The 12,207-nt window shown below is 43.6% G+C and overlaps 1 protein-coding gene across 1 annotated transcript in view; it reads right to left on the reverse strand.

Moving 5' to 3' along the window:
• Window positions 1–11,928, reverse strand: part of LOC147032001 (uncharacterized) — an 84,256-nt gene extending 72,328 nt beyond the window's left edge. The window contains exons 1-2 of the mRNA XM_085869252.1: window positions 11,610–11,928; window positions 11,302–11,399 (exon numbers count right to left, since the gene is read on the reverse strand). Coding sequence (XP_085725378.1) covers window positions 11,302–11,399; window positions 11,610–11,790 — 279 coding nt within the window. The 5' untranslated portion in view covers window positions 11,791–11,928. The remainder of the gene's footprint in view (window positions 1–11,301; window positions 11,400–11,609) is intronic.
• Window positions 11,929–12,207: the final 279 nt, after the last annotated feature.

Consider the following 12,207-nt stretch of genomic DNA (forward strand, 5'->3'; position numbering starts at 1 on the left):
GGCAATTAGTAAATCGCTTACCAAGCCAGGCATTCCGTTGGAGTGCTTGCGTGCTGAAGTCACTTACTGAGCTGTCCAGTACACTTCGTGTCCTGATCGGGATGTGCAGTCGACAGCGACTACATGGTAGAGGTACGTATAAAGCACACACGGACATGGTACATTTGGGTAGATTTGGTTCTGTACGGACTCTCCGCAGGTGTGTGGACATGCCATGCCTGTTACGGATGCCATGGTGGCAAAGTTTCATCCCTTATCTTTTGGAAGTTCTTTCAGGTTTTCCTTTGTCCTCGCGCCTGTTTCTAAAGCATTTGGTTATCAGATTTGCTTGACAAAGGTTAAATGTTTCTCTTTGTGAGTTTCAGAGCAAAATATATTTGATACGCCCGATTTGAGCCGTTTGCCATATTCATGTATTTTCTAAATTATCGAGGCAAATTTTTTTTTCCACCCATCACACGCAGCTGTTTAAAAAGAATAATGTTTGTGAACATCTCACCGAAACGTCTATATAAATGTTGTTGTTCTTCAGTGAAAGCTACTCAAGGTTTCTGTGTTGTATGCAGTATGTGCTATAGTCGGTAATCACACCAACTCCAACCTGCCAATTCCCGAAAAATTGCTGATATCGGCCAAGCGTGTGTGTGTGTGTGTGTGTGTGTGTGTGTGTGTGTGTGTGTGTGTGTGTGTGTGTGTGTGTGTGTGTGTGTGTGTGTGTGTGTGTGTGTGTGTGTGTGTGTGTGTGTGTGTGTATAACATATTGTTGTGGTTACCAGATTCGCAAACCACCATTCAGGTCCCTTAGGTGAGGTATCTCGGTAAGTGCATGTGTAGTTAGGCCCAAACCCGTTGTCTAGTGGGAATACATGTCATTTATACGTGCTGCGACTCTTCAGGATAGCCGTTTTTCTTTTACTATCTTTATTTTGGACCAATCGCCACCATCACAACCACAACAACAACCACCAACCACAACGCCGCTTCACCACAACCGCCATGACCTTTACCGTCACAACTCGCCACCATCGCATCACCGTCATCTCGCGCCACTCATGGGCACCGATGCTGGACTCGTGTAGGGCGCACGTTGAACAGCGTGTACAAAATCACGGATTTTCTGCTTCAAAAACGGATCAAAAACGACACACGCCCACTTTTTGCCGTCCAATCGGTGAGCGAGGGGCGATTTGGCCCCGCCTCCAGAACGATCGATATATGCAAATTTGTGGATCAAAAAGCCTTCACGCCCACTTTTTCTCGGGCCAATGGGGAGCGAGGTGAAAGGTCAAAGGGAGGGGGTCAAAGGCGAAGTTACGGGGGGATAAAAGGACGGTGTTGGTCAGTCAGAGGGTCGGAGAGTCAGCAGAACGCGGTCGGAGAGTCGCAAGAGAGAACGGAAAAGGAGTCAGCAGAACGGGAACGAGAGAAGGAGCAGAACGAGGTCGGAGAGTCAAGAAGAGGAGAGTCGGAAGCAGAGGGTCAAGACTTCGCGGGCGGTGGAGCTGCTCGTCGTGTGCGTTGGAGTCGGAACGGAGGGGACGGAGCTGTGGAAAGGCGGCGACACCAGACGAGGGGGTGCTCGCGTCGTGCAGGAAGCTGCACCCGAGGGAGGCCGACAGCGCGACCTGGCCGAGGTGGAGACGCTCGTCGCATATAATAAAGATCCTCTATACCCCGAGCATCAGCAACCCCCTCCTGTTTCCCCCCGCGCTGAGATAGTGCGACCAAGGGGGCCCCGTTCCCACCCCCAGCCAGGCACTGTCCACGAGGCCCGCGGGTTGCGGGGCCATCGCCGCTCCGCGTCTCATCACCAGACGGGTAGGCCCGTCCCGGTCTCAGCCTCAGGCCTACCCCATTCTTGGGGGATTTCTTTTCCTTGGTTTTGGGTATGTGTTGTCGGCGCCGTCTGTGAAGTAGAATTGTATAAGTGTTGCCGTGTGCTCGGTAGTCGGTATTAGCTCTGCACTGTGTTTTCACTTTTATGTTTGCTTTTTGTGTAAATGGAATTGTGTTTTCTTTTTTGTGTGCATTTGGTGGAATTGTATTTGTGTGCTTCCCGTGTGCCGAGAATAAATGTGCTTTATTGTTGAACTGTTCTCCCGCTTCGCTTCGTCTTTTCCTCCATTGAATCCCCATCTTGCTTCACGTAAAGGGTTGGTAGTGGGCTGAATACGCCCGATAATTAATCGAACCGTCGAGGTCGACGATAACACCGCTCGGTTATTCTGATAGTACGGAACGGGTCGCTTAAGTGGCCCGTGTCCGAAGTCGACCTGCGGCGAGGTGCGATCGCCCGGTCTACCCTCCGCGTGGGTACTTAGGTAGTTCGAATTTGGCGAGCAACCCTATCCCACGCGGGGGCTGATTGGCTCGATCGCGGTGAGACCGAAAGGTCCACCCGTGACTGGTTCCCGGCGTTAGTCCGAGAGGGTCACGACTGGATTGTCCGTCCGGTGGGCGACGTGCCGCGATTCGAGTTACGTGGCCGTTCGCACGCCGGCGGGCGCGAATCCGCAACAATATATATATATATATATATATATATATATATATATATATATATATATATATATATATATATGTATATATATATATATATATATATATATCTGTCCAATCCTTGCTCTACCCCCTCACAATACAGTGCTGTACCCACCTTGCGCATCTCCTCTCTCACTCCCCCTGCCCTCTGTCTGTCTCTGGACATATCCGGACGGTGGTTATGTCTGGACAGTGTTTATTTCCGGACGCATCCAGGCAGTGTTTATCTCTGGACAGCTTGGCTCCGGACGCGTCTGAAGGGCGTTTGTCTCTGAATGTATCCGGGCGATGTTTATGTCTGGACGGGAGTTTATCTCTGGACACGTATCTCTATATGTGTCTGGACGGTGGTTATGTCTGGACGGAGTTTGTCTCCAGACGTGTCCAGATGGGAGTTTGTCTCCGGATGTGTCCAGTTGGTGTTTATGTCCAGACAGGAGTTTGTCTCTGGACAGCTTGGCTCCGGACATATCTGGGCGGTGTTTGTCTCTGTGTGGTATTTTTAGCATGACCAGTAGAAAATGGATTTCAGACATTATTTTGTTTCCATCTTCACTGTTATTCGTTGCAGAATCATTTTGATGAGAAAGTATGAATCGTAATTGACGCTCCACCACACGTCTGCCTTCTCTTCCTCTCACTGCCTTCCCTTCTTCTCACCTCTCGCTGCCTTCCCTTCCCCCACCCTCCCCCTCCCTCCTCACTCCTCTCTCTTTCCCCCTCTCTCTCCTCACTCTCCCCCACCCCTCTTTTCCCCCCCCCCCCACCATCTCAGTGTTCCCGTCAGCGAAGTGATGGGTGGTATTTGCTCGTAATTAAATAATAGAAAATAGAAATATTAAATGATGGAGAATTATTCTTCAAAAAGTGGGACACCATGAACACCGAGACGAAACACTTAATGCCTCCCTCCGGGAACCATAATATCTTCTGTCCACGAGGTATTCTGGCAGCAGGCTCATGAGCATTTTCTTCTGCATCTAGTCAGTGGATTTGTCTCTTTGGCGTTTTATTGGGACAAGATAACTCGTGATCCTGGAATTCAAAGATAACATACTACATCTGACCGACAGGCAGAAAGCAACTGTGTCACTCTCTGCTAATCTGGGATTGATTATATGTTGGTCCAACAAATGAACCATATCTTTCAATCCTGAAAACCTACACAGTCTCACCCTGAAGCTTGGGAAAGATAGTGGAACAAATCTATCGATTTCCTTGGTCAACCACTGGTTGAGGCTCAGTTTCTTGAACTTCTAGGCCTCACTATCATCCATGACATCTCCTGGACCAATCACATCGTAAGACTATCCGAATCCAGCTGCAGACTGGGCATCTTCCATCGATCCAAGTCTTTACTTGAAAAACGAGAACCACTCATGGCCGACAAAGCTATCTTGCCTCGAGATGAAATCTATACACTGTACGAGCGGGTTATGCTAACACATTGAAAGCAATAACGAATGTGGATGTAAAAATACATGGAATTAAATACATCAGCTTGTGAGATATTTCTCCATTGTGTCAACATAGGTGTCTGTCTTAGTGCAGGAGTAAGTTATCCTGCTCAAAGTGCACCGCTTCTCCACGGTCCCCTTCCTTCCTCCTATTAGACAATAATTACATTTTGCATAATCACGAACCGACGGCCATCTGGGAACATCCACTTACTTTTGTGGTGATAGACAATGAGAGCATATGTGGCTTCATCTGTCATGGGCCTCACCAATCCGAGAGCAGTCCAAATTTCATTAACATGCAATCCATTCAGGGTGAGCTGCTCGCGGGTGCAGGTAAAGCCTCCTGAATCCTGCTCGGCAGCTCCCAGCTGATGATGGTTCCCGGAAGGCTCACTGTACGAAGAGATATCTACCCTCCCTCTCACCGGTCCTGGACCCTGGGAAGAAAACAATTTTTGATTCCAGCTGATGTGCCAGACCTGATCCTGCAAAAAGGGTACCGCCACCTAATAGGACCTGTCAAGTTGAAACAACACGGCATTGTTAGACTTCTTATGACCTTATATCGTATGAAATTTTGGAGAGAAGTGATCATTTGAACTGAGGGTGCATACACTTTGAAGCAATCAACGAAGGCCGGGTTTCTCTCTTCTCGAACGTACTGATGGGCAAAACCTTGAGACAGGCGAGCATAATTACCCTCTTGTCATATTTATATTTTATTTGGTTGCCAATGATTTATTCATTTGATTTATTTACGTTGCTCTGCATCGAAGCAGGATTCAAGGAAAGAGTCCATTTGATTGGGGAATTTATGAATCTCTGGCGCACTCAATCACAGTACTATTCAAACATACAGTGTTAAACTGCTTATTTATGAGGCAGTTAAAATCTGCAAACAATGGATTACTTTACAGAGTGCAAAGTCGGGAATTTCAAGTAATTTTAGTGGTATGGTATGGACGAGCATCCTTTTCGAACACACTATGCTCGTTGCTCTGGTTAAGTAGATGGAATCAGATATTATTTACTGCATTGGAAGAAACGACTTGGAGTAATGTCAAATTGAATCGTTTCAGCCAATTCAGAAGAGGTTATTTTTGCTGCTTGATATACATATACATACATATATATATATATATATATATATATATATATATATATATATATATATATATATATATATATATATATATATATATATATATATATATATATATATATATATATATATATATATATATATATATACATATACATATATATATATATATATATATATATATATATATATATATATATATATATTGAAGTGTACACTATCTAACAAAAGTATTGGGACAGCACACCGAGAGTTGAAATTAAATCGGAAAACCAAGCTGCATGTGATCATTATACCCCGACTCGAGAGCACAATGTGAGAAATAAAAAGGTGTCTTGTTGTCACATTTTGGACAGTGCTACACTATACTATACCCTTTGATGCAATAATGTACTAGGGTAAAGACCCTTGTCTACCGTCATGCCAACCCACCTTGCCATCGTGTGCTCGGAATTGGTTCAAGAACCATGACATTTAAATCTGCAGTGGCCAGCCTAGATTCCGGACTTAGACCCAACTGAACGACTCTGGAAAGCGTTTGACCCACACCCGAGAATCGGAGTCAACAGAAGACAATCCTTCACTTATCAAGAGGCCATTCACATGTTAAGTCACACACGGGGTGGAGGAGGTGGAGGATGGTGGAGAGGTGTTTGTACCAGTGTTCAGGGCACTATGCTGCTGGATGGTGTGTTTCCCATTGTATTATGTAATCCCTTCAACATTTTAGGCATATTCACTTTTTGCTGTCGTCATAGACAATTAAGCCAAGCAAGCAGGTTGGCTTCGAAATTTCCCTCTTTATTCCAACTTTGACTGAAGCTCGCTTTGCTCATACATGCTTTGCACCTGTCTGATTATATGAACAAGTGTTTTCATGTTAATAATAATAATAACACCTTTCAAGGTTAGAGTGTCCTCTCCGAGTCAGAAAGTCAGTGGTTCGAACCCCCGGCCAAGTCATACCAAAGACTTTAAAAATGGTACATGCTGCTTCCTTGCTTGATGCTGAGCATTTAAAAGGATAGATTTAGAGCACGGACAAACAACGCTGGGAAGGCACTGGCAAACCACCCAGTATAACACTTGCCAAGAAACTGCTTTGGCATCACCAACGCTCTGTAAAGAGTTTGGTGCATCAAACGAAACAAAAATAACATCTATTTCTGAAGACAATCATGTTTCTTTTGTGGAGCTGTACTGTACGTCAGATAGCAAAAGAGAAAACCAAATAGGCTGGAGCTTCTCCATGCGGTTGCTTTGAGCAACGTAAAATCCTGCCGGAGGCGATGTGAATAGATGTGTGCGAATGCATACATTGAGAATGCAGAACCGACAGACTAGTGGCTTGACGAGGACGGTGTGGACTTGGAGGGATGAAAAGTGTCATGTGAAGCATCGTAGCTCTCCTGGCACTGTGTGGATTGTTTCTGCGAACTATATGGTCTCCCTTCGGGAAACTTGAATAGATCGACTTTAATCCACATGGCTTTGCATGCTTTTTCCACATTAAATTATTCCTGGTGAATAATAATAATAATGCACTTGAATTTTCTCACGTCCTCCTTTCTTGAGGTTGGTGGGTCTTTGGCTGAGAATTTTTACAAAACGTTGGCATGAGCAAACCATGACCATAAATTTAATAACTAGAAGGGCACTCAGTGGAGCGTGCGCATACCTACGCCACGTAATGCCTGATCCACGAGAACATATTGGGCTCATTACATTTTTGAAATATGATGTGACATATTGTTTTTGGACATATTGAGACATATATTGTGAAGAATCACTTTAAAAATAAATAATTCTCCTATCCAGATCCGGATTCGGATCTTCACCAAAATCGAATCAATTCCTCCTTGCGACACACCCAACCTTTCCACCAAGTTTCGTCAAAATCCGTCCACAACTTTTTTAACATATCGTGGTATATATCGGTTTAGCACGATCTCTCAATGGTGGGGAATCACTTTATAAAATTATCAGATCCGGATCCGGCTTCCAATCTTCACCAAAATTGAAGCAATTCTTCCTTGTCACACACCCAACGTGTCCACCAAGTTACATCCGAATCTGTCCTCAACTTTTTGAGATATCGTGCTATATATCATTTTTGGCCCCATCTCACAATGGTGAAGAATCACTTCAAAAATTCTCGTAGTCGGATCCGGATCCAGATCTTCACCAAAATCTAATCAGTTCGCCATTGTCACACAGCCAACCTGCCCACCAAATTTCATCCGGATCCATCCACATCTTTTTGAGATATCTTGCACACGAACAAACACAAACAAACAAGCAGTTATGGTACTTATGAAATCGTCAACTTGACCTCTGACCTTGTCTAATAAAAGTTGTCTCTAGAGAAGGTAGCGACGCAAACCAGAAGTTTCTACGATGATTCTGTACCAAACCATCAAAAATCGAATGTTTTGGATGATTGACCTGACTGTGACCTTGACCTTTGACCGATTTTGACCAAAATCTAATCAGCGCTAGCCAACCACCCTCCTGAATCACGTGGTGTAATTTGACATTGGTAGCTTCTTCCGTTCGAGTTATCTGTACCAAACCATCAAAAATCGAATATTTGACCTCACTGTGACCTTGACCTTTGACCAAAATCTAATCAGCACTAGCCATCACCCTCCTGAATCACGTGGTGTAATTTGACATTGGTAGTTTCTTCCGTTCGAGTTATCTGTACCAAACCATCAAAAATCGAATATTTGACCTCACCGTGACCTTGACCTTTGACCGATTTTGACCAAAATCTAATCAGCACTAGCCATCACCCTCCTGAATCACGTGGTGTAATTTGACATTGGTCGCTCCTTCTGTTCTCGAGTTATCGTGCCTACACACAAACAAACAAATAAACAAGCAGTCATAGACTGGTACTTACGAAATCGTCAACTTGACCTCTGACCTTGTCTAATAAAAGCTGTCTCGAGAGAAGGTAGCGACGCAAACCAGAAGTTTCCACGATGATTCTGTTCCGAACCATCAAAAATCGTAACGTCGACCAAAGCAAAAATCTCCATTTCTCCACGCAATTATTTTATATTATTTTATCAAAGTCACAAAACCGTAATATTCGGCCATCCACCAACAATCTTTGCATAATCCGACGGCTTCGAGAGTCAGGCATGCGAAGATAACCTTTATTGGAATAAAAAAATGACTTTAAAACACCATCTTTATCGAAAACACCGTCAGCGCGCACACGGAAAACTTTTACGTGACTCAACGATGCGTCTGCTCGAGCGCACTGCATCACGTGACGACCCGTGACGCGTCGAGTGAAATATTTTTTATACAATCTTAAAACGTCTCCAAAACATCAGATTTTTACCAGAATTTCGACAACCGAGTTTTAAGCGTCCTAAGCGATCGCAAAAACCGAAGACAAAATTAAAATCGAAGTTAAAATGAACTCGTAACGTCGAGCGAAGCAAAAATCTCCATTTCTCCACGCAATTATTTAATATTATTTTATCAAAGTCACAAAACCGTAATATTCGGCCATCCAAACAATCTTTACATAATCCGACGGCTCAGCGAGTCAGGCATGCGACGATAACCTTTATTGGGATAAAAAATGACTTTTAAACACCATCTTTATCGACAACACCATCAGCGCTCACACGGAAAACCTTAACTTGACTCAACGACGCGTCTGCTCGAGCACACTGCATCATGGGACGACCCGTGACGCGTTGAGTGAAATATTTTTGATACAATCTTAAAACGTCTCCAAAACATCCGATTTTTACCAGAATTTCGACAACCGAGTTTTAAGCGTCCTAAGCGATCGCAAAAACCGAAGACAAAATTAAAATCGAAGTTAAAACGAACTCGTAATGTCGAGCGAAGCAAAAATACTCCATTTCTCCACATGAATTTCGGAATTATGTTTGACCTCACTGTGACCTTGACCTTTGACCGATTTTGACCAAAATGGAATCAGCGCAAGCCATCACCCTCCTGAATCATGTGGTGTAATTTGACATTGGTAGCTTCTTCTGTTCTTGAGTTATCGTGCCTACAAACAAACACACAAACAAACAAACAAACAAACAAGCAGTCATAGACTGGTACTTACGAATTCGTCAACTTGACCTCTGACCTTGTCTAATAAAAGCTGTCTCTTGAGAAGGTAGCGACACAAACCAGAAGTTTCTACGATGATTCTGTACTAAACCATCAAAAATCGAATGTTTTGGATGTTTGACCTCACTGTGACCTTGACCTTTGACCGATTATGACCAAAATCTAATCAGCACGAGCTATCACCCTCCTGAATCACGTGGTGTAATGACATTGGAAGCTTCTTACGTTCTCGAGTTATCATTTTTTGGATGTTTGACCTTTGACCGATTTTGACCAAAATCTAATCAGCACGAGCCATCAGCCTCCTGAATCATGTGGTGTAATTTGACATCGGTTGCTTCTTCCGTTCTCGAGTTATCTGTACCAAACCATCAAAAATCGAATATTTGACCTCACCGTGACCTTGACCTTTGACCGATTTTGACCAAAATCTAATCAGCACTAGCCATCACCCTCCTGAATCACGTGGTGTAATTTGACATTGGTCGCTTCTTCCGTTCGAGTTATCGTGCCTACAAACAAACAAACAAATAAACCAATGTCACCCGCAGGGTGACCCGTATCTTGCCAAAAGGTGACCACGTGTGACTTCTTTAAGGTCACACTGAGGTGAACAGAGCTGCTATCCACCAAGAGCGACTCCTTGAGGAATATCTGCCTACGAGAGATTCCGATGAGAATCGTTCTACAGAGTAACCATGAAAAATATGCGTTTGCCTCATAACGTCACCAAATGACGTCATAATGTCTCAAGCTTGACATATCTAGAAAGCACTCATCGAGGTGTTCAATTTGAGGTACTACATGATATGGCTCCTAAAACTTGAAAATTTGACCTTGGGGTCAAATATATTTGACCTGAGGCGCTAACCATGAAGGTCAAGGCCAATCGCCACCAAAAATTAATCAGCTGAGCGCCAGACCATGAACTATATTCCCATGAAGTTTGAAGACTATCCGATCAAAATTACTCAAACAATAAGGGTTTCGTCGACTCCCCTGATTTGTGACAAAGTGACCTTGACCTTCAAAATGTTGTGCGCTGAAAGGGACCTCTATAGGCCTCTGATATGCGAAGTTACAAAAATTTCCAATGATAACTGTGCTCTGCAGAATTTTTTATACGTGATTACAGACAAACAAACAAAAACAAAAACATACAAGCTGACTAACATATCTTGCAAAAACTTCGTTTTGGCAAGATAACAAACAAACAGAAATGGAAGTCATCAATATACTTACGAAATCTTTAGATTTCGTAAGTAACAAACAGACAGAAAGGGGTGAAAACATAACCTCCTTCACCTTCGTAGTTGGAAATTTCTAACTGCATATTATCCTTACTGTCCCTATATTCTTCATAATAGAGTGTTTAAGGACTTGTATAACTAGCATAAGCTTATTTCGAGTCTTAAAACACCATCCCCACATCAAGTGATTCTGGCATCATTATCAATGCCGATTTTCAATTTCCCAGGTGAATATAGGAGACCAGTCCTGAAGTGTAAAAAAAAAAAAGGTATTTTTGTTTCTTTTCAGAATTTAGATTAACATTTTAAAATTACACATGGAAAAATTGTTACCCATGGAAATTACCCATCACCGACACCAAGGACGGGCGGGCGGGAGCTGAAAGGACCGTCACCGACACCGAGGACGGGTGGGCGGGAGCTGCAAGGACCGTCACTGACACCGAGGACGGGTGGGCGGGATTCTCTGACGGACAGGCGTCTCTGCGTGTGTGCGTGTGTGCGTGTGCGTGTGCGTGTGCGTGTGCGTGTGCGTGTGCGTGTGCGTGTGTGTCTCTGCCTGTGTGCGTGCGCATCTTTGACTCTCTATATTCAAGTTGCATGTAAAACAATGAAATATACACAACAGTAGATCGACAAAGGAGTTCATCATTTCTTCACGAAGTTTTTCCAGATCCAGTAACATTGTAGACAAGTCCAGGTGTCCATGTTTCTTCATCAAATGGATTCGATTCTCTCCAGAAATGAACACAAACACCTAAATCTGGTTTAATGGGAAAAACATCGAACTCGGATCAGTTACAGAGTGCTCGCGACACAATGTGCGGGCATTTACCTGTTGATCGTTTTTTGACGTCGTGCCAAGCAAACTTTCCCGAAGGAGCCACATCCGAGTTCTTTCAGGACATCGTTGCCACGGATATTTGCAGTCGACTGTAGAAAATGAAAGGAAACACCGTCATGATGAGCACAGCACAAAGTTCAGACATTTCCACTCAAAGGTACAAAATAAAAGAGTGATCGACGTGCGATCGTCACGTTCTATTTCATACAAAACTCACACACCAAGCCCCATCAAATGGGTGAATCCAGTAAAAGTATCCCCGAGAGTTTGATTTCTCCTGAGTGCAGAACGAGTCTCACCTGAATCTTCACAAGGAGTACGGAAGGTGATTCCCGAATCTCCACAGAGTGTTAAGAAGGTGAATTTGATATTTTCTCGATCGCGATTACAGCAAATAAGCGGAAATCGAAGAGCAAATTCAAGCACACGCAACTCAAAAGTGGTCCACGGACAAGTGACGCCACCAGCAATAATGTCCATCAGAATAAATTATTCATTCACTCGTTTCAACAATATTCGCAGAAATTTTGGTTCATTTTCCGTAAATTTTAATGAAACCAAGAATTATGAACATGTTTCATGAAGAGTGAACCTTTTAATCATGGCCGGCACTTAAAATGGCGGACCAGGAACTACTTTATTCCACACTGCATATTAATACGCAGGGCTGCAAATGCACCACTAATTCGAAAAAGAAGAAGCAGATGAAGAAGACATAGAGCCACAGAAGAAGAACAAGAAGAAGAAACAAAGGAAGAATATATAGAGAAGAGGATGAAGATATAAAAAGAGGAAGAAGAAGAATATATAGAGCCAAAGAAGAAGATATAGAGTAGGAAGAGGAGGAGGAATTGAGGGAGATATCCACCCAACTGAGTGCTCTTGTTGTGATGTTTT

Source organism: Eptatretus burgeri, chromosome 2, assembly GCF_056783735.1.
Source record: "Eptatretus burgeri isolate ZD-2024b chromosome 2, Ebu_testis_v1, whole genome shotgun sequence".
Taxonomy (NCBI): Eukaryota; Metazoa; Chordata; class Myxini; order Myxiniformes; family Myxinidae; genus Eptatretus; species Eptatretus burgeri.